This window comes from Tenrec ecaudatus, chromosome 7 (assembly GCF_050624435.1).
Source record: "Tenrec ecaudatus isolate mTenEca1 chromosome 7, mTenEca1.hap1, whole genome shotgun sequence".
In the NCBI taxonomy this organism is placed as follows: Eukaryota; Metazoa; Chordata; class Mammalia; order Afrosoricida; family Tenrecidae; genus Tenrec; species Tenrec ecaudatus.
Genome location: NC_134536.1, coordinates 15239745 through 15267663, shown reverse-complemented (window position 1 = coordinate 15267663; position 27919 = coordinate 15239745). Strand labels below are relative to the sequence as shown.

Sequence of the window (27919 nt, the reverse complement as noted above, 5' to 3'; positions counted from 1 at the left end):
ATGGGTGAGAAGAGAGTACTTAGTAATTTTGCAGCGGAAATGACCAGAAGGAAATTGTTTTGTGTCTCAGGAACCATGTGGAATTCCAAGATAAGAAAAAAACAGTTGCTAATTTGAGTATAAAAGCAGGAAACATGATACACTTATTTCCTTTTATGCAAACCCAGTCTGTGAGGGGCTGTGTGGAAATTCCTCTTCGCTTGCTGATCCACAAAGGCATAGAATCAACGTGCTTCTTTTGGACACACTGGGTTGTCTTTCTTCCTTTTTTGCTTCTCTTTCTTTTATTTTTCATGGAGACCATGGCTAATAACGCCACAAGTTTAGGGAGCCCATGGCCAGAAAACTTTTGGGGTAAGCTATCTTCTTTAACTTATTTTAAATTTAAATTTATTTAGGAGCAAGCAACAGACGCTAGAACTTATCAATATGTTGAAAATCTCAATCTTGGAGGCATGTTTCTTGACAATTGGTTATTTTAAGTTTTCAGAGCTTTATTTCCAAAAGTAAATTTATAAAGGCATGTTTTTAAAATGTACTATGAAGGCACTTAAGAATACTGGCTCTAAGTATAGGGTTTGGCGGGGATCATAGAATGTTATTAGAAAAAAAGATACTAAAATTGAGAAGGAGATTAAAAATTAGAAGTAATTACTTCTTGGGATATGACCATGCAGATTTGTTGACAAACTGGAGTTCTATTTTTCTTAAGGTTATAGATTATGTATTTTACTTAATGAAACCAAGACTATCTAAAGGGATGATTTTAACATTCTGTTGTCAAAGTTAAAATTATTAATTTCCAAAATGAATTTATTCTAAATGACAAATTGTTACTAAAAAGAATGAATTTAGAGTGTCGTTTATATGGATTTTAAGAATAGAATAGTACTAAGAAATTAAATAAGAGGATTATAGGAATAGCCACTTGGAATTAACACCATGCAGAACCTTCCCAAGGAAGCCTAATACAAGAGGGGAAAGGACCACTGCAGATGTTGTTTTCTGGCTGATTCCAGACACAGCGTATCCTCAAGTGCTTTGTGGAGTTCTCATCAAAGGGCTGATGCTGAGGCTGTGGTTATCAGATGCTCAGGGCCCACAGCACAGGAAAGGAGAGCTAAGCTAAAAAGTCAGCATGTCCTCTTGGATTCAAAGAGTTCCGGTGGCACAAAGATTAAGCAATGGGTTGCGATCTGAAATGTTGGTGATTTCAACCCAATTAGCCACTCTAGGGAGAAGGGCCTGATGTCATGCTCCTGTCAAGTGCCCCGTATACGAAACGCTACAGGGCCCAGCTCACATGGGGCCTCTATGAATCAGGATTGTGTTTCAGTATCCAAACAAACAAATAAACACATCTCTGGAATTCAGAGACATATTTTAAAAGTGAAGAAGATGATTGGGTTACATTTGTTAAATGAAGTTTATGAACAGTTCAATGGTTTTCAAGTCCAGAAGCAGCTTTATTTCCCTCAGTTATTTTAGCTTTTCTGTTGTGATCCCAGGGGACGTTTTGGAAACGGATGATCAGGGCAAAGGTCAGCCAGAGTTGCTGAGCGTCCCCAAGCACCTCACCCAGGCATCTCCCAACAACCCAGCCCATCAACCATTGGTGGTAGCTTTACGCCTCATCAGGAGAGATGTCGCTGAGCACGCTAATATAATTATATAGCAAAAAGAAAACCATGTTCATGTATTTTCAAGAATGGCTTTGATACTGCTGAATGTAGGTGGAGAATACTAGACAATCAAGACTTTGTAGGGGTCTGTATATGTCTATTTATGACAATATTGTTCATTGTCCTCATTCCAAGGAAAGCAAATGTCAAACATGGGCTAAAAAGTAGGGAGGGTGTGTTTAAACTAAACGCATCAGTATAAAAGTAAGTAATTTCATGTACTATTCAGAAACAAAATAAATTTCTACTTCCAGTTAACCTGCAAAAAGCCAGATATTTCCCCTCAAATCACAGAAGGTTAACTGTTGAGGGGTACTTGAGAACAAGAAAGGATTATCCAGTCACTAAAATGCCAATAGTGGTAATAAATACATGAAAAAAGCATGCTGCTGATAAGTCTATTTCAATGACGACCATCTACTGATTTTCTAAAATTCAACCATTTTCCTATGGAAATCGGCCCTTGAAAGGGAAGTCAAGTGCATTGTTGGAAAGGCAGAGCCCAGTGCTCCTTTGTTGGAGGATGTGAAAATAACCCAAAATGGACGAGAATGGGGCAAACCAGGAAGGGAGTGTTACATTGATAAGCCGTCACAAAACCAGTGCAAATGTGCTGAGTAGACGTGCTTTTTAATAATTTGTGGAAAGTGCATGGAAGGCTGCAATAGTGTTCTTGGTCAAACACACGAAGTAGAAAATGCAAAAGTAGAAGCATAAGGATAAAAATTGGAGACGTCTTCTGAATATCAATGCCAGGAATTTTCATTTTGGTTCTACTGGAGGGGCGGCGGGGAGGGCACTCCATTTGTATCGACTTTGCTGACTCTACGGAAACACTATTTGGAAAATGTTCTATAAAGTGCAATGCAATGTGTTGCCCATTGCTTCCAAATCAACTGTCTACTTGGCATTTTAAATTCAGAGAAGACAGAAAGAATCGCTTAGAAAAGCAGAATCAGTTGATTGCTGCATGGAAATTTTCTAAGACTTAATACACCTACATCTGGACGTTGCATTCCACATGTAATGTTTCTTGGTTTGCTTGCATGAACGCTAGGAGTCAGGTCACGAGACTAGCCTATTACCAATATTGCTAGCATGCAATGTATACGCATTAATTAGCACTAAAATGTGTAAGCGCTACTTAGCACAAGAGGTGGCCGCAGAAGTGGTCTGAGATTGACTACACAGCTGAAGGCCAGCGCCCTGCCCTTCTCCCCTTTGCTTTCTTTAAGGCCCGTCCCTCTGCTATAAACACTCCTTATAAAAACAACAGGAAGCAATCTGTGAACATTTCCTGCTCTAATGAAATAGTTGACAAGTAGGAGTGACCTCGGTTACCCTCTCAGTTCTTGAGAATCCTAAAGAAGGCATTGTTTTGGTTGTACCTAGTGCCCTACCAGGCTTTGGTATTGTGAGGGGTAAACATATTCACCTTGTTTAATCACTCCCCAAAATACAACGGCCGTTTTCAAGAATGAAAGAAAGATGATGCTTTCTAGTAACAATTTACAGTCGTGGAAACCCACTGAGCAGTTCCAATCAGTCCTCCGGAGCTGCCATGAGGCAGAGGTCTCTCCATGGTAGTGAGTGGTAAGTCTTCAAGAAGATTATATTCTGAAAAGTGATGATGTGCCCACGAAAATACACACACACCAATAATGCAAGGCATGTGTTAAAAAAACGTTTGACAATATTCTATAGGGGTTTTTTAAACTATGCCCTGAAACGAGATCTAATTCCTTCTTAGAAAAATGTGGGACTTCATCTGTTCTTACAAAGTCAGATAAGATGCAAATGGGGAGTTTATTGTAGGAAGGACCTCCTAGTTATTCATTTATTCCTCATTAAGTCATTCATGCACTCAGTTCATTAGCTGACGTGGAAGCATTGGCAATGTATTTGGTGTCTGTGATAATAAGGTATAAATAAGAAACTCAGGGAACGAAGAGCAACCATGTAAAAGAAAAACAAGACATGGGTGGTGAATTCAATGGGTTTGCATTCAGAAATTGAAGGGATCTATTTGGAAAAGCTTGTCAGAGGGAGATTTGGTAAGATTTTGAATGTCAATGCACAGATTCAACAACTCACAATCTAGTGATTTTTGCCCTCTTTTCCCCTACCTAGGACATCTCTCTAAGCTTAGAATAGAACTATTTTGGATATTAGAAGGAGAGAGCTTTTTGGTTTTTGATCAAACTCTCGCCTCTTCTGACATCTACTGGCAAATCATTCTTAACTGCATTGGAGGCGCTGGTATTTCTCCTCCCTGACTCTGTGACTGGGCTGTAGTCTCTTAACATAACATCTGGCTGGTAGTTTGCATCCTTTTGTTAATAGAAAGTGTTTCTTTTTCATCAAAGCCTTCTCTGGGCTTCTGGCTCTTTCCATCTCTCTTAGAGACACAGAACAATTTTGGGTACTCTCCTGGAAGTGTCTGGAGCTAAAGGAGCCTCAGGAAGCTGGGCTGCACCAAGAGTACTCAGCAGGGGTGCCACTACCCCTCAATCACACTCTGCCCCTTGGGAAGTCAAGACTTCACAGAAGGGTTTGTCATCTTCCCTGGATGCCAGAAATCCAGGAATGGACACGAGTTTCAGTGGGAGTCCCCTAAATGCACCTGCAGCAGAGGGTCGTCTTCTCTAAAACCCCCATTCGTCATATTCTATCTCTCTTCTCATTGTCTCTCCAAACTCCTCGCCACACTGCCCATAAATGTCTCATACGCCACAAGTTAATCTTCCCCATACTGTATGGTATGGTAAAGACATATTCTTTGTTCTGTGAGTTTTAGCATTTTGAGATGGATATCAATTTTATTATCTTTTATCCCCTCAACACACATAGCTGTTGCAGTAAAAATAATGTTTTTTTTAATTTAACTTCTATGCATTTTAAATTTCACACCATTGTTTAAAAGCTAGGCTTTCTCTTTTCCTGTGCATCCTTGTGAAAAGCCTGAATCCCTTCCAAAGTAATTGGCCATTAAAACTGAGATCTGGGGACTGTGAATCGATTTGTTGTGGCATCTAATGCTGACAAGGAACCACCACTTTGGTTCATAGCCCAAACTCATGTCCCTCAACCTGTAGAAAAATACAGTTCTTAGGGTTAGAACCCAGCAAATGGGATCCAGGTGTTCCCAGAGCAGCCGCACAAGTGGCTCAAGGATTCCTTCTCTATCTTCGCCCAGTCAACAAATACTATATTCCAAATGCCTTTCTACAACTTAAGCTTTTAAAAAGTCTTGGGAAGCTATGCATTGTTGCACATGAACAGTCTTAATTATGGTTCTAAGAAAATAGCATGGCGGTCACATCTGACCTCCTCTAGAGGGAGAGGTAGACACCAGCTTCACACTCACCCAACGCGGGTTGCCACCGGGTCAGGCATGCCGCCAACCTTCATTTTCCTTTCCTATCCTGACACCAACAGTCCCTTCCATGGCACTCCGCGTCTTTGTTGGATTTAATAATGGCCACACAGAACTCACAGACAACACTCACACTCCTTGGGCCTATAAGGGAAGCATCACAGAATGTTATGGATACAGGAATTTGGTCTGCAACCCTGCTTCTCAGCCATGCGAGCAGACAGGTGTCATTCTGGTCCTCAGCTGCGCAGCCACAAGGGCCCCTTGCTCTCTGCCTTGTTCCATGGACAAGAAGCCCACGGCTCTGCCTCACGGTCTCCATGATGCTCGTCGGCGGCTGTGCCTCGTGATCTTGGTGCTGCAATCTCTGGTACTTTTGCTGTCTCTAACAGATCTCTCTCTCTCTCTCTCTCTCTCTCTCTCTCTCTCTCTCTCTCTCTCTCTCTCTCTCTCTCTCTCTCTCTCTCTCTCTCTCTCTCTCTCTCTCTCTCTCTCTGGTGGCTCTTCTGTCTTGATGGTCACAGGATTCTCTCTTCTTGCTTCTGAAATGATTTGCTTTAAAATCTAGTTGAATGGCAAAACTGACCAGTCTCCCCTAATAGTATCACACACTCAGCAATTTGCACAGCCCCACTCCGTCATTTGGTGGGAGTTACGAAGACCTGGGTAGCAGAGTCATACCAAGTAATTACACATCACCACCTGTCCCCAATTATAATTACCTACAAAATATGGAAAACAACTGTTTGCAAATGCTGGTCCTTAGCACTGCTGTATCTGAATTACCTACAGAGAGTTATGAGAATCTATGTCTCACTGGACTCTAAATTCAGAGATTATGATTTGATACCTGTGAGATAAAGAGGCCTGGTGGCTCAATGATGGAGCGCTGGGATTCAAACTGAGAGGTCAGTGGTTCAAACCCACCCATGGGAGTTAAGATCAGTCCATCTTACTTCTGTAAGGATTTCAGGCAAGAAAACCCTTTGGGGTAGTCTGTCCCATGGGGCTGCTGTGAGTTGGGATGGAGTCAACAGCAAACAACAGGTTTGAAATGGAATCTAGAACACTGTACTTTTGAGAAACCTGTGGCCTAAGGACTTCTGCATCTAAGCTAATGACTGAAATTTGCCTGTCATTGTCTTTTCTTGTGATGTTCTTATTGAATTTTGGGTTCAGTGTTGTATAGCTTCAGGGAACAAGTCGGCAAGCAATCTCGATTTACCTGGAAGAGTTTGTGCACTAGTGGTATTGCTTATGATTTAAATGTTTGGAGAAGTCATCGTGATTACCTGTAGTGTTCTGACTTCTCACCAAAAGCATATGCACTGTCATTGAGTCTTTTCCAATTCATAGTGACCTGAGATAAGTTTGTACGGCTTTAAATCTTAATAGAAGCAGATGGCCTCATCGTGTTCCTGTAGGGCAGCTGGTCGGTTTGAATTGCCAGTCTTAATAGGAAAGATTTAGATGACAGATTCACTTTCCTTAATAGTGTTGAACAACTTAGATTTTCTAATCATTCTTTTGTCATTTATGGAAACGTTTTTCTAAGAATTTGCACATTTGAATTCGTTTTTTCACATTTTAAAATAAAAATCTTTGAAACTAAGAAAAAATTTAAATAATATTACAGATAATGCTCATATACCTACTGTGTAGATTATTTTACTATGCTCTTCACTTATCTATTCATTGGCTTATTATTGCTATATTTAAAAGACATCAATGCATTTCCCTAATTATTACAGTATGCATATTGGAATTCAGTCAGTGTGGGTTGTTTTCCTTTTAAGGTCAAATTTATATACAAAGGCAAATATAAACTTAATAAACTGAAGCACACAGGTTATAAATGAGCATTTGCTGTGTTGTGACAAATATGTAAACACCTGGGTAAGCCTAACACCAATAAAGATGCACAACTTTGCTATCGACAGCAAATGTTCCCTCCTGTCCCTACTCAGTCGATCCCCATTCCTACACCATTCTAAGAAGAAGCCACGATTAAGATTTTCTTTTTAAATGAGTAGATTACCTTGGCCTTTTCTTGATTTTCAAACAAAGTTTGAAACCACCAACAGCCCCACTGGAGAAAGACTGGACTTTCTACTCCTGCAAACAGTTATCATCTCAGAAAAACCCACCGGGGTTGGGGAGGGGGGCACGCTGTGAGTCAGCCTTGACCCGATGGCAGTGAGTCAGTCAGTTGATGCGTTACCAGTTTGGGCTATTAAGAGTTAACCTGCAGTGAACTTTCTTGAAACAATATTGTTTTGTGGATATGTTTCCATTACCTTGCGTACTTTAAGTACATTAGTGAGTCATGGGTTGCTGTATGCTCAGTTTTATAAAACAATTTTCTAAGACTGTGTTATAGAGAGGTCGTTCAATTTTAAAGTCCCTCCAACCCTGAGGACTCCAGCGGCTTCACCTCCTTGTCCACAATTCTGTATTTTTAGGCTTTCTAATTCTAGCTGTTCGGATCAGCCTGCAGCTGTATCACGTGTGGCTTTACCTTTCATTTAGTAGTAATGAATGATGATGTTGAACAAGGGTCCACAAACTAAGGTCTGCGGGCCATACCTGGCCCACCACCTGCCTTCCTGAGAACTCCTGGAATGCAGTGACAGCTATGTGTTGAAATGTTGCTGCCTGTTTCTGTGCTTAGTGGCAGGCGAGCCATCATGACAGAATATATGGCCAGCAACACCTAAGATACGTGCTACCTGGTCCTTTACAAAAACATGTGCTGACTCCTGATGTGCAGAATTTTTCTTATGTTCATTGCTTTCTGAATGTGTAGATTTGGAGAACATTCATTTATATAACCTTCCCACATTAATTGTTTTTGTTTGGGGCCTGCTGAGTGAAAAAGTCTACATAGTCTAATTATTAGCCAACAGTTTTGTGTTTGTAAATAGTCTCTATAGTCAGTTATATACCTATTTTCTTAACAGTGTCCCTCTCTACACAGATTGCAAAAATTACATCATGTTTCTTATTCCCTTTCCCCTCTTTTGTGAGTGTTGAGACCTGGAAACTGTCTTAAGAAAATGTTGCCTAATATGAGTCATTAAATATTCTTTCATTTTATCTTAAAATTATTTCATAATTAGAACTATAGTATCTCTTACATTAATTTTTAGATGTAGTACATAAATTCAGGTTATTTTTTCTTCCTTCTCGTACTGGTGGACAGTTTTCAAGCACAGTTTATTGAAAAGACTTCTTTCCTCCACTGAAATGCTATTTTGTCTTTGTTGAATTATCAATATATGAGTATAGACTGATTTCTGGATTCTTCATTCATTTCATACTATTTGTTGCTTTTCTATTGAATCTTAAAAGTTAGACAATGTAAGTTCTCCAGTTGTCATTCAAATTACCAATCTTCTTAATGCAATGTCATTTTTAACTTAATTCCATCTGCTTTCGAGATTTTTTTTATCTTTGGTATTGTGGATCTGCATGTGTTCCATAGATGAAAGGGCTTCAAAAAAGTTCGTGGAAAAGTTCCATTATCTTTTAATTACATTTTTTCATAAACTGTTCGAAGCTCTCCTGTTCGTGTGTGCATGCGCGTGTATGTGTGTTTGTTTCTGTGTTGGGGTTTACCAAGAATCTTGAATCTCAAATTTTGTTTATTTCACTCAGAGTTTTTCCAAATATGTTTGACTCCGTCCTCTCTCTCCTATTCTTTTGGGATTCCAATTGCATGTGTTTCAAACATTCTGTATTATTTCATAAGTCACTGGGGTTATAATAGTCTGTTTGCGTTCCAGACAGGCTTGTTTCAGATTACGTATGTCCTGCCCATCTCTCCTCCAGTTTATTGACCCCCCTCCCCCCCCTCTGCCGCCGTATTGATTTTGATCTTCTGATCATTCCATGAACCTTTCAAATTCCCAATATTCTCTTGTGGTTCAAGAGATTCTGCTTAGATCTTTCCTGTAATATTAACTTCCCTGCTGAGCAGCTTTCTTGACATCATTGAATATAAATGTATTCATTGCTTTAAAATTGTCTGTGAATTCCACCATCTGCCCCATCTTGGGGTCTGTCTTCATTGATTGCCTTCTTTTTTCTTGAAAGTAGGTCACATGTTCTTTTTGTTGATATTATACGTGATTTGAGGTGGCATTCTTGACATTTTAAGTGGTCATTTCAATTCCTTTATATTTCCCTGAAGAACACAGATTAATTATTTTCTGCTTTACTTTCATAGGCAGATAAATTTGTGAAAATCACTCTACAAAAAAAAGTAACAAAACCTGTCTTTTCAGATACAACTCAAATCTCAGTTATGGTTTTATTTGCTTGGCTTTATCCTTTGCTGTGTTGCATGGGGTCGGTCATGCACGTGTGTGATCTGAGAGATTTTAAAAAGTTTGTAACTAGAATTGGAGTTCTTTCTCTCTGATTCTTTCTTTTTTAGGATTTCCCCCTTTCAGTCTATGAGCTCTGGTTACCCCAGACATTGACTCTTTATACAGACCAATAATGTGGAAGTTTTCTTTTTAAGATTTACCTGTCCCTCTGTGTTAGTCTGGGTTTTCTAGAGAAGCATAAGCATATATCTATATTTCTATATAGATATTTATATATTCATATATATATAGAGAGAAAAAAAATTATATCAAGAAAAATGGCTCACATAGTTGTAGAAATGGTTAACTTTAATCTGGTTGACGTCTGTGTGTCAGACAGTAAGCTGGAGCTCACCCAGCTGTAGAAGTGCTTAACCGTAGTCTGCTTTAATCTGGGTGCCGGATGCTAAGATGGAGACGTTTACTAACGTGCATAGCTGTGCAGGCTGGAGAAGCAGAAAGCAGGCTGGTGGAGGCTGAGTTGAAGGATTCAAGGACAGCAGGCAACCTGATGGGTCAGCAGCAGCTCCCACACTCAGCAGTCAATACGGCAGACCCCTGACCCAAGTCCTGAAAGGCAAGATGCAAGACCCAAGCCAGCGGGAAGGGACGGGTGTTCTCCATCACACACACACACACACACACACACACACACACACACACACACACGAGAATATATGTATAAATATATGTATATGGGAATACCCTTATCTTTTCACTTCTTGCTACATTATGTTAAGTGACATTATGGGAGGAGCCTTACTGCCACCCTACTGAGGATCCTACTTCAGCCAGTGTGACACAAAACCTAACTCTCATCCCTTCCCACATGGTTTAGGGTGATAACCCCTTCCCACATGGTTTAGAGTGGAGTCTGCCCTCAGATTTGGAAGTAAAAAGAAAGGCAATCTGGTGCAGTTCTTATCTTCCAGATGTAAACACCTCCCTCCCCCAGTGTCTTCATATACTTTAGGAAAGGTTTATTGTTGTTGGTTTCTAATATTGTGTCCAGCATTATATACAGTCATTTTACTAGACATTACTAATGTCTAAATAATAGACATTATTTAGATCATCCTGGAAGTGAAGTGCAATCTTTATATATTTCAAATACCAGAACTATCTGATTATCTGTCCTGATGCCTCCCTTTTCATTCCTAATATTAGTAATATTCTCTCTTTCTCTGCTCCATTGGTCATTGCTACTAATAATTGATCAATTTCTACTTCTGCATTTTTTTACCCAAAGAAACAACTTCAGTTTTGTTCATTCTCTTATCTCTCCTTTTCTTGCTGTCGTTCCCTTTCAGCCCTGTGTATTCCATGAAGTTCTTCCTCTCATTTACTGATACTTCTTAAGGTTTCATATAGTGGCCTTTGCCAGCTTTTCATGATGAATGCATCTATGATTGATTTGAAGTCATCCTTTTTATATGTGTGCCTCTATGATCCCTGGGGGTAAAGTGATTAGCATTTAGCTACGAACTAAAAGTTTGTTGTTTGAACCCACAGCTGCTTTGCTGGAAAAAGTGTGGCAGGAAACCGAAGACATGTTATTTGTGTACAGCCTTACAAACGCTTTGGATCATTTTTACTTTGTCCTCTTGCATCCCTGGGAGTCAGAATCAATAAATAGTAAACTTTTTCTTTTACATTTTATTAGGGGCTCATACAACTCATCACAATCTATACATATACATACATCAATTGTATAAGCACATCTGTACATTCTTTGCCCTAATTCTTTTCTTTTTTTTTACATTTTATTAGGGGCTCATACAACTCTTATCACAATCCACACATATACATACATCAATTGTATAAAGCACATCCGTACATTCTTTGCCCTAATCACTCTCAAAGCATTTGCTCTCCACTTAAGCCCTCTGCATCAGGTCCTCTTTTTTTTCCCTCCCTCCCCACTCTCCCCTCCCTCATGAGCCCTTGATAATTTATAGATTGTTATTTTGTCATATCTTGCCCTATCCGGAGTCTCCCTTCCTCTCCTTCTCTGCCGTCTATCTCCCAGGGAAGAGGTCACATGTGGATCCTTGTAATCAGTTCCCCCTTTCCAACCCACTCACCCTCCACTCTCCCAGCATCGCCCCTCACACCCCTGGTCCTGAAGGTATCGTCCACCCTGGATTCCCTGTGAATAGCAAACTTTTTAAAGACTGTGCTTTTTCTCTGGACGTGACTTTATGTGTATCTTACATGTTTAAATATTTCACATTATAAATATGATTTAACTAGAATATTTTCTTGTTTGTATTAAATACTATATTTTAATTTGAATACACTAATTAGGTATCTCTTCTCTGCTGAACTTTTCAAAGATGTTATCTTCTTTAATACACTGATCAACAATTCTTTTAATATTTTTATCTGATAATGCTAATATTTTAAAATATTCAATATTTTATGTGATAACTCTAATAACTTAAAATAACAAGATATTTTCTACTGTTTGTTTGCTTTCCTGATTTCATTGATTAGTCTTGTCCCTAAAATATCTGGTAACTTATAAGTTCAGTTCAATGTTCTGTTGCACATTGTAGAGTAATTTTATAGTCTGAGTGAGGTTACCTTGCTCTAGAGAGTAAGCCTGGGAAGAGAGACCCTAAGCTAATTTGGATTTAGAGGCTCAGCCATGAGCCCAGAGTACTTACCAGTTTATTTTCCTTGGAAACCCCTGAATTCTAGTTTTCATTTCCCACACTTGTTAGGTTTTTCACAGTTTTACTCAGATTCTTTGTCTTTCTTTAGAGATTACTGTCTTTAACTTTGTCTTTTCTCCTTGAGGGTGAAAAATAGATAATGCATATTAAATGCAATTAGATAAGTCTTACTCTACGTAAGAACCAGAAAGTCATGGTACTTTTGTTCATTGTGAGTGTACCTTCATTTGACTGATTTTATTTGACTCACCTTTTCCAGAAGATAACCACTGCCTTCTGTCAAACTTCCCGTATATACTCGTGTATAAGCTGATTTTTTCAACAATTTTTGTGATAAAATTAGGTGCCTTGGCTGATATTTGGGTCGGTATATACTCAAGTATATATGGTACTTCCAAATCTGGGCAGTTGTTTACTAGCTTTTTGCTTATTTGTTCATCAGAAATACCTTAAAAGGTATTTTGCACTTGGCCCTTCCTTCAAGCGTGTAATCCGTGTCAGGCACAAGTAATCTTACGGTCTCTCAGATACAATGATACTTACATTCAATATCGAGAAATGTTACAACACAGCACAAGCTACGTAGTCCTTTCAGATTGCTTAATAAGAATAATGAAGTGTCGTTGATTCAGAAAGATGAATCCACCGAAGGAAATGAATGAGAGAAAGAAGGAAACTCAGGCACCGCCAGCAGCAAACCTGCTGTTTCACGGAGACATCAAACAGACGTACAAGTAAAGTGCGTGGCTGGTGTCTCCCACCGGAGTGTACTGCTACAAGCGGAACTTCTTTTCCAGGTGCCCCTTCAGTGCCTTGGGTTTCATCTAGATTTGCAGGTAGGATGAGCTGGTGGAAAATTATTTCCATGAAGATACAGAGAACTAGGTTGTTCCCTCATCTTCATCATGATGGGATTATATTTTTTCTATTTTGATTTCTGTCAGGTGAATGTTATCTTCACTGATGGTGTCAATAAAAATTTAAAAATTAAAAAGAAAATACATGGCTTGGGTCAGGTGTGCTATAATCCTCAGCGCTATCTTTGCATTTCTAAGAGGTCATGTGCAGCATTTGCCCAATGTAATACATAATTTGATTTCTTGACTACTGCTTCCACGAACATTGATTGTGAATTCAAGTTAAATTTAATCCTTGGCAATGTCAATCTTTCCATTTATCATGGCGATATTAAGTGAATCCATTGTGCGGCTTTTTGTTTTATGTTTCTGTGTTGATGTGGTTGATGTTGTTGTTGATGTTGTTGTTGTTGTTAGGCGCTGTCAAGTCAGTCTGACTCATACTGACCCTCTGTACAACAGAATGCAACACTGCCCTGTCCTGCATCATCCTCTGTTATTCTTTGTTTGAGCCCAATGTTGCAGCCTTGTTTCAATCCAGCTTGTTAAAGATGCTTTTACTCTGCCCCTCCACTTTACCAAATATGGTGTCCTTCTCTGGGAACTAGTATCTATTGATAACACGTCCAAAGTACATGAGATGGAGTCTTGCCATCCTTCCCTCCAAGGAGCATCCTGTCTGCACGTCTTCCAAGACATGTCTGTTTGTTCTTCTGGCAGTCCATGGGACTTGCAATATTCTTCGACAGCACCCTAATTCAAAGGCATCAATTCTTCCCCAGTCTTCCTTGGTCAGTGACCAGCTTTCGCGTGCATATTGAGGCGATTAAAGCTATCCTGGCTATGATCCTTGTGGGCAGATGCTTTAAATCCTCTTGGCTTTCAGCAAGCAAGGTCATTTCCACTAACTTAGAAAGCAAAATAAATAAATATTCAGAGTGTCGATAAGGATAGGATGTCATTTTATACAGGGGGTTAGTGTAGACCTTCATGAGGAGGTGACACCTGAACAAAGACCTGAAATTAGCCCAGCAGATATCTGAGTGGAGAAACACTCCAGGCAGGGCAAACAGCCAGCACGTTGGGGGCTTAAAAAGTGGTAAGCAAGGCAGTGCGACTGCAATGGAACGCACCCAGGGAAGGCTGGGCAGAGGTATGCTCCTGTCATTGGGAAGCTATCAAGTCAGGCCTGTGACCATGGACAGGAGTTAGACTTTTCCTCTGGAACAAATGGAGGGTCCTGAAGAGAAGGGTGATGTGACTTGGCTTATGCTCTGCCTGCTGTGTTGAAAACAGCAGAGTGGCGGCTCGGGGCAGGGCTAGAAGGAGCAAGACCAGTTCAGAGGCTGAGGTAATTTTCATATTCCATAGCAGGGGTGGTGGTCACTAGGGCCATGGGAGTAGTAGAGGAGGTGGATGGAAGAAAGAGATTGCTGGATATATTTTGAAAATAGAACCATTCGACTTTCTGGAAACATGAGATCCACATAGAAAACGCTCCTTACACTTTAACTTATTATAATCTATCAAAATTTTGTTCCCTAAATAGTCTCTTTAAAACTAATTACCTCTAAGTCTTGCTATTTGAAACCAATCTTCCCAAACATGCTGGGTCCCAAGAACTATATAATTTTTCCTTGCTTAGTAATAGCAGAGCGTTTGATTCTTATAACTGTAATAGATTTGTTGCTGGCAAAGATGAATTGTTTTCAAAAGTTGGAATTATTCAATGTAAGACCACTAGAGGGTGAGCTTTACTAAATTTTAATACTAGGAACAGCATTTGAGGTATTGATAGATTTACTGAAAATGAAGTCTGATATGCGATTTGAGGGTGTGATGAACTGCATGACTGAAGGCGATGTCGGCGGTTCAAACCCACCAGCTCCCGCTCAGGTGAGAGGTGACACTATCTGCTCTGTAAAGTTGTGTCAGTGGTGGTGGAGTCATTTGGAAAAGGTTATCAAGCATCCTTGCACAACATGAAGAGTATAATCAATGGCAATGAATTACACAAGCAGAAGTTGTGGAATTGGAAAATGTTTTGTTGTATTTTTACCACAACTAGGAAAATAATAATTACATGAATAGCAATGAGTACAAGGAAACAGAAAATGTTCTAGAATTGAATATGGCGACAAGTGTATGACTCTTCTGGATATTATTGAATTATTTAATTGTGTGCTGTGGGTGGAGTACTAATAAAACTGTTTAAAACAAAAAAGATTTGCAGCCTGGGAAACCCTATGTAAGTCGTTACGAATCAGAAGAAAATGGTGACAGTGGGTTTTGGCAGAGTAACTGTGGTAGTTACACAATCTGTTGTCAGTTTGAAACTTCAGAGTGAAGGGGTGGAGTTTAGCCTGTCAATCAGGTGGCAGCTTGATGACCTCATTTGGAGGCGCTAAGGAGATAAATAGCTCACTGTGGCGGGGCACAGGCTCACTCCCAGCAGACATTTCTTATGACAAGACACATGGAGGTACACTAGGGCCCTGGAGTTGGAGGATGCATGTGGAGACCCCTGGAAGAGTTGAGATGCTTCCATCACCACAGGACACACAAGACTTTCCACCCACTAGCCTGTGATCTTCCTGCATTTGGCGTCATTGCATGTGCTGTGTGAATCTAATGAGGAATTTATAGACTGGTATGAGACATGTGGGCTAATATTGGGCTTATGAACTTGAACTGGACTAGGCTGGAATGCCTTTTTAATATACAATTACTCTTTCATATAAAAGTCTTTCTTATACACGAACGAGCAGTCATGAATTTGTTTCTCTAGTCTACCTGGACGAACATAGTAACCATTACTATTAGATCAAAAATGATTAAATGATTTGAGTAAGTATGCAAATCTTATTAATAGCTTTAACTCATTGAGGGTTTCTGTGTGGCTCTTTCAGTCTTAAACACACTATTTAGTATAGCAATGCCTACATATATGATTTGGGGATACCTTACCGATATCAAATTCTATTTCTTTTATCTTCAAAAGTATTTCAAATACTTTTAATTCATTTTAATAAATTTTAAATGCATTTTTAAAGTAGTAATTTTATGTACTTGGTTATGTCAAGTACATCAAGAAAAACATAATTTTTGTTTTTCCTAAACTGATAAGAAAATATAGGCAAATGGTTCTTAATAGAAAACTGGATGAAGGGGACATCGGCTAGTGTAAGATATGACAAAGTAATCATAAGTTATAAATGATTAAGGGTTTGTGAGGGAGGGAGGGTGGAAGAAGGAGGGGGAAAATGAGGAGCTGATACCAAGGGCTCAAGTAGAAAACAAATGTTTTGAGAGTGATGATAGCAACAAATGTACAAATGTGCTTGACCCATTGGATGGATGTATGGATTGCGATAAGAGTTGTATGAGCCCCCAGTAAAATGATTTAAAAAATGATCCTCAAAGAAGGAATAGCTAAGTCAATGTATCTGTTCTCTCAGATACATTTCTTTTATAGAAATCTAAAGAAAAATGCTACCAAAATATATTGTCAAGTGGATATTTCTTTGGAATTATGTATATGAATATTTTATGGCCAATATATGCTATTTTCATATTATATTTTTCTGGGTCTGAAGTTTTAGTTAGAACACTATCAGTCAGTTATTTTAACTTATTTATAGCAGCCCTGGAATAATCATGGTTTTAAAACAGATTTATTCCTCATGACTTTTCCTTAAATTCCTACCTTTATGATAGCAGTTTTTATGTTTGTATTAAAGACAGAGTTTCAAGATAGATAAGTTTTTACAATATTTCACTTAAGTCTCAGAAATTCTTACATTGGTATTATCATTTTAACTACTTTAAAATGCATTCATAAGTTTATAAGAATTTTTACAATCACCTCTACAATTATTGGGATAGGATGGCTAACCTAATGGGCTAAGGAGTCATTCTCCACATACACAAACCCCACGGAATAACAAAAACTAACAAAATCTTTATCAAAGGTAATATAATACTTATTGTTCTGTTATTTCTATCAATTCTGGAGCTCTATCTTATCCTACTCCATATTCACTGAAATTGTACACTGATCACCGTTAGTGTTCATCATCTGTCTGTCATTTGTAGCACTGTGGTGGCATGTGTGTCACTGTGGTGCTAGAAGTATTGCCCAGGTATTGTCATGTGTAGGAGACAAGCTACAGTGGAGCTCCAATTTAAACAGACTGGGAAGAAGGTTCTGGGACCTATTGAAAAACGCTAGTGAAAACCCTGTGCGTGATGACGAGCTATCGTGTGCTCCCTTCAATACAAACATGCAAACTGCAGTCATGATTGTATAAAATATGCCAAAAAAGGATGGTTATTCCAGGGCATTTATAATAAGTTAAGATAAATTTCCGGGGTTAATCATTTCCTGACTAAAACATCAGAATCCAGAAAAATATATCATGAACGCAGCAAATATTGACCATAAAATTTTCACATACAGAATTCCATATAGGATGAAACATATAGGACAGGGCAGATCTGCCCTGTGCATTTGAAAAACTGTAACTCTATACAGGAATAGAAAGACTCATTTTTCTCTCACAGAGTGGCTGCTGATTTTGAACTGCTGACCTTGTTGGTAGCAGCACGCATAACCACTAGGACACCAGGGCTCCTCCCAATATCCCCTGTTTTCATTAGATGTCTCTAGTTACTTCCGACCCACGGCAACCCTGTTCCCAACAGAGAGTACCACTGCCTGGTCCTGCACTGTCCTCACAATTGCTCCTATGCCTGAGCTCACGGTAGCAAGCCATCTCACGCAGGGCCTTCCTCTCCTTCGCTGTCTCTCTACTGTGCCAAGCATGATGCCCTTCTTCAGGGACTGGTCTCTGGAAGCATTGCCACTGGAATTTCAAATTGCCAACAGGGGCACCCAAAGTGAACAGGTTTCAGTAGAGCTTCCAGACTACAAACAAACTACGAAAAAGGAATTCGTTGCCCACTTCAGAGAAATTAGCTGCCGAAGTCCCACAGTATATCTAATATTACTGTTTTATTCTAAGTATAATATGCACTCACTTCTACTTAGCAACATAGTTAGGTTCCAACAATCAGGACATTATGTAAAAATCAACAGTATGATAAAATGTAGGATGATTACATCACATCATGGAAGATGACTATTTCATTACATAAATGCCAGATGATATAATTATATAATGGCCAAATTTCATCATTATAATTTCCAAATTATATCAGTACATAACAGTAAAAACACTGAAAATAATGACTCTGCTAAGTTGACGTCTAGTTTTAACTATGACGGCCAGCTTTGCTCTAACCTCAGACCGCAGCTTCTGTTACATGGATATGTATGTTGCTAGTAGAGTGCAGACTACTTACTATTGCCATCAAAGCAAACTGTCAGATGAGTTAGTAGATGAGAGAGGAATATAAGTATATGCACATATTCTTTCAAACATATAACCATAAACCCTACCTTAATAATTATATGTTCTAGATATTCTATTCTTATTTATTTTTCACTAGTCTTTCTCATGTTGTGTGTTGAGGGCTCCTACTATTTATCTGTTTCTAAATTTTGTTTCTTTGTGTCTCTTGTAGTTTTAGTGTTATAATACTGATTCTGTGTCATTTAGTACATACGAAAATCAAATCTATTGTGATCATTGATCCTAATTCCTAATAGTCCTATAGGACAGCAGAACAGGCCAGTAGGGTTTCCAAGGCTATAAATATCTTAAAACAGTTTTATTAGCACTTCATCCACATGTCATACAATTCAATCATATCAAAAAGCAATGTACAATTATCACCACAATTCTAAAACAGTTTCTTCATTCTTGTACTAATTGTTATTCATGTAATTTTCTTGTATTTGTGGAAAAAATATACACAAGAAAACATTCTCCAATTCCAACTTCACAAATTCTACATGCATAATTCAGTACCATTGATTATACTCTTTGTATTGTAAATGATTATTGATATCCCTTTCCAAATTATTATACCGCCATTAACATAAACTCAATGCCCCCTAAGCAAAAATTCTTCCTCCTTTATACATGGTAATCACCGGTCAAGTTGGTTTCTTTTCTTTCTTTCTGTTTTTAAGGAGTTTTCTTGATATGGATTTCACATATCCTACACTTCCATGGTTAAATTGCCTTGAAAAAGAGTTGTATATACATCATTACAATATTGCAATCAGTTCTAGTGCTCCCCCTCTCGACCCACATTCAGTGCTTGCTTCCCAAATCCCTTCAACCTCCTAAGCCCTAACCCCCCACCACACCCTGATAAACCATTGTATCAGTAACTGTCTCTGCGTTAACTCCTTCTATGATTTACAACCTGGGAAACCCAACCATAAACAAAGCCAAAATAAAATGGCAGTACAATACAAATGCAAACAATACACAGAAAGGGTAAGAAAGAACAGTCCATCATCGATATTTTAAAAAGCCAGAAAAGAAATTTCTGTTGTGGAACAAACGAGAAATATTTGAGTCTAGAGCAAATTCAGGCTGGGTCAAGAGGGAGGTCATCTGACCAAGTATCATGTTGCACCATGGCTGGCTCCCCCATAATCAGGTTTACAATAGTCCCATACTGGAGCTGTTTGAGTCCCTGGCTTGTGGCTGGAGGGGATCTTCCAGAGGCTTCATCTGACTAGGTACTCTGCAGCTGGATTTGGGGCTTCCACTGTCCCCATAGCCTTCTACAAATTAGGTGTTCACAGTTTCAGCTCCAATACTTTTCCCATCATATTTTGAATTTGTACTTTGTCATCTTTGGATCACACGAGCTGGTGAGCTTCCTCCGTATGGACTTGGTTGATGCCGCAGATGACTGCTGCTTTTAACACAATAAAGGCAGAGTTCGATACATCCCTTTTCTGAAGTCTTCCTCATTCCCTGTCCAGTTTGCAAATGCAAATGAGACTATTGAAAATACTATAGCTTGGGGCCAGGTGCCACCTTAGTTTTCAAAGCGATATTTTATTCTTCAATACTTGTCCAAGAAATTTTTTGCACTCAATTTGCCCAACCTGAGATGCTGCTGTATCCTTTGTCTGCTACTTCCAGTAATGTTGATTGGTGATCCAAGCAAACTGACAATTTCAATCCTTTCTCAGTTTAGCATGAGGTTGTCTATTGGTCTAGTTGTGAGTATTTTTACTTTTTTAAAATTTTCCCTTTCATATTTTAAGTTGCACTTCTTACTAAATGCTGCAGTCTTTTATTTTCATCAGCAAACACTCCTCACTTTCAGCACGCAAGGCTGTGCTTTCTGCCCATCACAGGTGGTTAATAGACCTTCCTGCAGTTCTGCTGCTACGTTCTTCAGCATGCCATTCAGCTTTTCCAGTGATGGTCTCAGCATACAGATTGAATAAGCATGGAAAAAGCTACAACTCAGACACGTACTTCACCTGATTTTGACCATGCAGCAGTCCCTTCTTCCGTATGATTAACTGTTTCGTGATCTATGTAGATTCTGCACAATGGAGTTTGGAATTTCCATTCTTCTCAATGTCATCCATAGTTTGTTATGATCCACACAGCGGGAAGCTTTTGTGTGGTCAATAAAACACAGGTAAACATCTTTCTAGTATTCTGTTTCCACTAAAATCCATGTGACGTCATCAGTGGTGTTCTCCAGGCCTAATAGCTGACTACTCACGGTGAATGCACCTTTGCAGCTGATTCTGAAGTATCTTCAGCACAATTTTACTACCATGTGATATTAATGATACTTGAAATTGTCCACATTGATTCCTCAGTTACCATCTTCTGAAATGGACACAGATATGAATTTCTTCCGGGTGATTTTTCAGGTAATGATCTTCCAAATTTAATAGTATAGACGTCCAGAGCTTCCTGAGTTGCACCAGCTTGTTGAAGCATTTCAATTGGTTTTCTGTCAATTCATTGTTTGTTAATGGCTTCAGTGTAGCTCAGACTTCTTTCCTCAATATTTCCAATGCATAAACCACAAAAACTAAATTCACTGTCATTAAGTCGATTTTGTCTCATGGTGACTGTGTTTATCCAGGTTGACTAGAGCAACAAATTCACTGACATTCATATGTGTGTAAGAGAGAGTTTTATATTCAAGAGTAATTTACATTAAGAAAACACTCTGATCCAGTCTTGATTAAGTCCATAAGTTTGATATTAGCCCATAAACCCGATATTAACCCATGAATCCCATCCTAGTCCATAAATTCTTCTACAGATTCATGCAGCACATGCCACAATACTGAAAGCAGGAAGATTACAGGCCAGTAGGTGAAACATCTTGTGGAAGCATCTCAGCGCTGCCATGGTCTTCGCATGGCTTCTTCAGCTCCAGGGCTGTGGCTGCCATCAGCATGGCTCCTGCCTCCAGGGAAGAAGCCAGGAGTTCCCAGAATCCTCCGAAGAAGGCCACGCCCACACATAGGCACCATTGGCTATGATTCCACCCTTTCGCTCAAGCTGACCAAAGATTATGTAACCACCAGAGTGACCCTCCAGGGCAGGGTAGAACTGCCTCCGTGGGCTTCTGAGCCTAACATTTCACAGGAGTAAAAATCCTCCTCCTTCTCCAAGGACTGGCTTGTGGTCTCAAAGTGCTAAACTTGTAGTTAGCCAGCTCAGTGCATAGCCACTACACCACCAGGCTCCTCTTTTGATGCATAATTATTCCTAATTGTTCTAGCTTTGTTTTTAATTTTAGTACTAAAAGGGCCCTTCTTTCTGATAATTAATGTTTTTCAGTTTGAATTTCAGACTCTCTGATATCAGATTGACTATCACTGCTTTCTTATTGCTTTCATTTTCTTGGTATACCTTTGTTTATTTTTTTACTTGGTTTATATCGTATCATCTTTTTAGGTATTGTTGTTGTTGTGAGTAGGTTCCATTGAGCCATTGGCTCGCAGCAACCCTGTGTACAACAGAGTGAAACACCACCCTGTCCTGCACCATCCTCACTATCGTTCTTATGCTGGAGCTAATTTTGCAACCAGGACGCTGATTCATTTCCTTTCCCTGCCCTTCCACTTTGCCAGGCATGATGTCTTTTTTCAAGATACTGGTCTCTCCTGATGACACATCCAAAGTATCGGAGATGAAGTCTCACCATCCTTCCTTCTAAAAAGCATTCTTGCTATATTTCTCCCAAGACCTCTGTCCTTTTGGCAGTCCAAGTTACTTTCAATATTTTTCATCAGTCCCAGAATTCAAATGCATAGATGCTTCATCATTCTTCCTTAACCCAGTCCCAACTCTCACATGCATATGAGGTGACTGAAAATGCTAAGACTTGGGCTCGGTGCACCATACTCCTCAGTGAGACATCTTGCATAGAGATCTTGTGCAGAGGGCTTACCTAATACAGCACTCCTTTTGAACCCTTGACCGCTGCTTCCACGATTATTGATGGTGGATCGAGGAAAGAAAAATCCTTGACAACTCCAGTCTTTCCTCGGTCTATCATGATATTACCTATTGGTTCAATTGGGAGGATTTTTGTTTTCTTTACATTGAGTTGCAATCCATACTGAAGGCTGCAATCTCTGATCTATGTAGGTTTATCTCTTATATTTACATACTGAATGGTTGAGTTTTATTATGTCAATCAAATTGAAATATTTTTAATCAATAAATTATTCCATTTCATATTTATTATTACTTGTGCTTATGATGTCAAGTATAATATTCTGTTATAATTAGTATATCTATTATCATATAAAATAATAAAATTTCCATCTCTGTTTTATTTGTTTGCATTTTAATATTTAGAAAAAACATTTTTGTACTACCAGTTAGACATGACTTTATTCTTCTGTTTTTTTAAATTTATTAAATTTTTCCTTCCCCTACCCCATCTACTTTATCTATTCTTATGGTAGCCATTAATTTAAACCTATTACCAAATAATTATTAAGGGACTTATTCTATATCTTTATATATATCTGTCTTCATAAGGGCTTATTTGTATTATTTAGACCTTATTTAAGAAAAATATTGAAGCAAAGTGTTTAACAGATGTAATTGTAGATTTAAAGCTTAAACACATGTGGGGACAAGGTAGGAAAATAATACATTATATGATATACATTGTAGGGCTTTGGTTATTCTTCAATAAACTGGAAAACCTAAGAGAAATGATAAATAAAATAAAATGAAACAGAAATAAGAAAATAATAATAATGTAAAGATTAAGAATGAAAAGATGACCACCAATATTTTAAAATGCTAGAGAAGAAATTTCTGTCATGGAACAAACAGCAAATATTTAAATCTAGAGCAAATTCAGGTTGGGTCAAGAGGGAGGTCAACTGACCAAGTACCATGTTATATGACGGTTTGAGCCATCATAATCAAAGAAAATGTTGAAACTTTTCTGATAGTACTTTTGGGTGGCTTTTTTTTTTCATTCTCTTTATTTTGGGGTTTCTTTTTCTGCTTATCCTTTCCCCATTTGTGCTCTTCGTATTTTAGGCTCTGATTTCATAGTATTTTCTGCCATCCTCAGGTGCCATCCTGGGCACATGTCGTCTATGTGTGATGACTGCAACAGTACCACTTAGTCTCGTTTGACTTTGCTCGTTTTTAAGGGACAGCTTCTTACCAGGCAAAGCACTGGGCTTTCATTTTGTCTTAGTTTTTATCCCCAATGGTTTTATTGGCACATAATTTACGTATCATATCACTGAATAGCTCAATCACTCTAATCATACCGAGGGGAATTGTACAATCACCACCACATCAATCTTAGAGCACCCCCCCCCCCATAGTTAAATAGCCTTTAAAACGAGCTGGGCAATCACAGTTAGTGCTGGTGCTCCTCCCCCCTCTCGCCTCCATTATTTACTCCCAAGATCCTCTTTCCCTCCCTAGCAGCCGCCCCGACGCCTGCATTCCCTATAGCTCCTTGTATCCGTTATTATCATTATGCATCCACTCCTCCTGTGCTTCACAGCTGGGAGATCCCACAGAAAACAAATCACTCTAAGTATGAAGACAACAAATACAAATAATGCACGAGACGGAAAAGACCCCCATCAACATGCAAAAGCCAGGGAAGCAAGTTCGCTTACAGAACAAGTAAGGGATACTTGCACCCAGTACATATTTTGTCTTTTATGGTTGCAGTAGTAAAATGTTTAGTGATGAAAACCATACCTCTGAATTTCTGTAACCAGGCTGGTGGTTGGAGGTGATTTTGAGATCCTTAGTTAAAGCATCCCCTCTTATTTCTGTAGTCGGGTGTTTTGAGTAGTAGAGTTCTAAAGTTGCAGTGGCTAAGGGAGGTAGGAATGAGTTCCCTTTGATTGTGTGTTAGACAGGGTTCTCTAGAGAAACAAAACCAGAATGCTAATAATTATATATATGTATATTTAGATAGATAGATAACATAAGTAAGCAGTTAATTAAATTTTAAAGCAGTACAAATGGCTCAGTACAACTCACTCCCGTGAGACAGTTGTGAGACACTGGCAGTCCCTCAAGTCTTGAGGGCCGCCAGGTAGTTCTCTGTAGAGCAATTCAGGCTATCCGGGCACAGGCAGCAAACAGCATGGCAGGTCACCAACAGTCAGCCAGATGACAGGGTCCGACAGTTCCCAGCTCAAGAGATGTGAATTCCAATGGTGTGGCAAAGCAGGTCTTGAAGGAACCTAAAGTTACAGCGACACAGTCCATGGGTTAGGTGTCCCTCAGGTAGTGTAACTTGCAAATTGAGGCACAGATCAAGCAAGGCAGCCACACACTGGTCTGATGAACAAAGAGCAAGAGACAAGAGAGGCAAGGCTCGCAGAGCCATTTATCCCTCCACCCTTCAATTAATCCCACGTGTGTTTATTGGCCAGGTTGCTTCTGATTTCCTTTTGTTCTTGAAGCATTAAGTGTTATCTTCCTCCTTTATTGATGGTCCCCTTCATCAGATGGCTTCCCAACAAAACACCTCTCCTTTTCTCTTTTTATAAAACATTTACTTTTGAGAATTTACATACATTATAATCTCCCCACTTCAAATGTACAATAAATGCCTTCTTTCATAGTCACTCCTAGGAGTCTCAGGGTAGTAGTACAAATGTCCATGGTCTTTGGGCTGGTAGTTTGCGACCAACAGAGGTTCCTTGGTGGAAAGCCTTAGCAATCTCAATCAAGGGTTACCAGGAGCTGAAATGGACCCAACAGCAAATAATTTCGTTTGGCTGGTTTATTCTAAGGGAGTCCTGATGGCACAGTGGTTATGTATTGGGCTACAATTTGAAAGGCCAATGATTCAAAAACCACCAGCCAACTCCTCAGAAAATATATGGAACTTTCTACTCTCATAAACTGTTAAGAGTCTTAGAAACACACAAGGGCAGTTCTTCCCTGTCCTACCAGGTCCCTATAAGTCAGAATCGAATCAATGGCTGTAAGTTTGGTTTGGGTGTGGGTTTATTATAGTCTCTCAATAGTGCCACAATCACAATATAATTGGAAAATATTTACACACACACACAAATTGTATCCACTAGTAGCCTCTTCCATTCTCTCTCACCCCAACTGCCAGTGATCACTCACCTAATTTCTAGAGTTTCACCTGCACGAGACATTTCCTACAAGTGCATTTACATTACACGTGGCCTTGTATGAATGGCCCTTTACCTTTTTCCTTAGAAGTGGAGTAGGAATTACTGCCCCACGTTGCCCCCCTCTCGTTCCTACACTCCCTTTAAGTCCTTTCCCTTAGGGAGCGCATGCCTGGGCCGATATATTTATCACTTTCCACAGTTGTCCTTACTTTCCACGAAGGCTAGTGGGAAGGAAGTATGACAGATAATTCATTGGGATCTGCTTGTTTGGCTGTTCAATTGTCCGGCTAACTTTACATTTGAGTTCCTTTGTCTTAGTTCGGCTGAAGGCAGACATTTGGTACAGCTTTATTTGATCCTATTGGACTCTGTTGTTTTCAAACAGAATTTGGAATTTCTGGCTTATACGACTGTCATTTCCTTGTCAACCCAATATTCTAACAATATCCTTTTTAGCAGAATTTGGAGTTCTAAATATTTGGGGCACTGAGAGTTGGAAGTTAATCTGGAACTGTGTTTTAGCACTGAGAAAACTCATTATAAGGCTCTGACTGTATTTGTTTGCTTTTTACCTTAATAGACGAGAAGCCTATGAAATCCTCTCTTAAAGTGATTGCATTTTAAGGCTATGACTCAATATTGTTCTACCCTGTCCTAGAGCATCTCTATGATCGGCATCGAGTCCATGGTGTGAGGAAGTGGGGGGTGGGGGTGGGAGGGAGCAGAAGCTAAGCTACCAGTTTCAACCAAGAGTGAAATTTTAGTTCAAAAGGACAGGCAGCAGCAAGGCAGAGTTTCCATTGTCTACCATTCTATTTTTTTTTTAATTCCCCAGAACAGGAAGCCTAAGCAAGTAGTTTCTATGAACTGCAGGATAAAATGGAGAGCAGAGAGCCGACGGCGCTGCAGAGACAGGATTTCATGATCTCACATCCAGGGCATGATAACAGCATGAGCTGGAAGCTGGTGACTTCGAAAGAGTCCAGTTGTCTACATAAGTCATGTCACCAGGAGTCAATTCCAGGTGACAGCTCAGGAGTTCAGGAAAGGGGGCATTCATCAGTCATCCCAACAGATGGGGCTAATCCGGCACTTTCTGTCTCCCGGGAGACACCCGGAAGCCTGCGGGTGGGCGATAGTCCCAAAGCAGATAAATGCCAGCAGAGAGACATGAGCAAGGCACGGGCGACGAGAGCACGAGGCTGTTGGACAGTTGGGCACCTGCGTTAGTGCTGTGACTCAAAAGGAAGTCATCCTGGGACCGCTTTTGTAACTAAAAATAAATAAATAAAATCCGAGAGCTAAACCATGCAGCTCTTCTTACCTCCTGTTTCTTATTGATGATAAAATAGCAGGAGGAACCTAGAGACCAGGTTTTCTGCTCCCACCAAGGTTCACAGGCTTGGAAATCCACAGGAGCAGTTCTCTGTCCTAGCGGGTGGCTGCGGGCCAGGATTGGCCCTTGGCAGTGCGGATGCTGGAGCTCGCAGGTGTCATCTGCGCTCTGGCTTCGTTAATGCGTGGAAGAATTCCTCACAAAAACGTCCACTGCCATTGGGTCAATTCCGACTCACAGCGACTCCATAGTCAGGGTAGAACTGGCCCCTGTGAGTTTCCCAGACAAACCCTTTGGTGCAGCAGAAAGCCTTGTCTGCCTCCCAAGGAGCGGCTGGTGGTTTCGAACTGCGGACCCTGCAGTTAGCCGCCCAATTGGTAACCACTGCACCTCTTCCAATTGTTCACTTGCACCCAGTACCACCTTGTGGTTTCCCAAGTCAAAGCAGGCTGGTGGTGTTTTCAGCAGGTTGCTGTTGGACATCTCTTTTCCGTGGAATATACCTATTTACAACGCGACTTGGCGTGTTTCTCGCCTGCTCTGTTTCAGAGGACGTCCTGATATCCTTCACCGTGTCCATGGCGATCGGACTGGTGATCGGAGGCTGTCTGTGGGCGCTGCTGGTTTGCTTGTCTCGGAGAAGAGCCAGCGCCCCCATCTCGCAGTGGAGCCCCAGCCGGCGCTCGCGGTCCTACAGCCACGGCCTGCACAGAAGCGGCTTGTACCGCCACAGTGGCTGCGAGCGCCGCAGCAACCTCAGCCTGGCCAGCCTCACGTTCCAGCGACAAGCGTCCGCGGAGCAAGCAAATTCTTTCCCACGAAAAGCCAGTTTCCGGGCCTCTACTTTCCACCCCTTTCTGCAATGCCCGCCGCTTCCTGTGGAAACGGACAGCCACTTGATGACACTCCCTGCGTCCAGTGCCTCGCCCACCAGCAACTTGTCCCAAAGCCTGGGCCGCCCTGAGTCCCACTGGTCCAGCAGCAATCTCCGCATCGCCTTCTCCCCGCCGCCCCCGCCGGCCTATGAGTCTATCATAAAGGCATTCCCAGATTCCTGA

General features: G+C 40.1%; 1 protein-coding gene across 1 annotated transcript; it reads left to right on the top strand.

Annotated features, from left to right (window-relative positions):
- Positions 1 to 27919, top strand: MYCT1 (MYC target 1). Its single transcript, XM_075554217.1, is given in 4 exon segments — positions 1 to 4; positions 168 to 253; positions 255 to 354; positions 27411 to 27919. Coding segments are annotated over 4 exon segments (699 nt in total).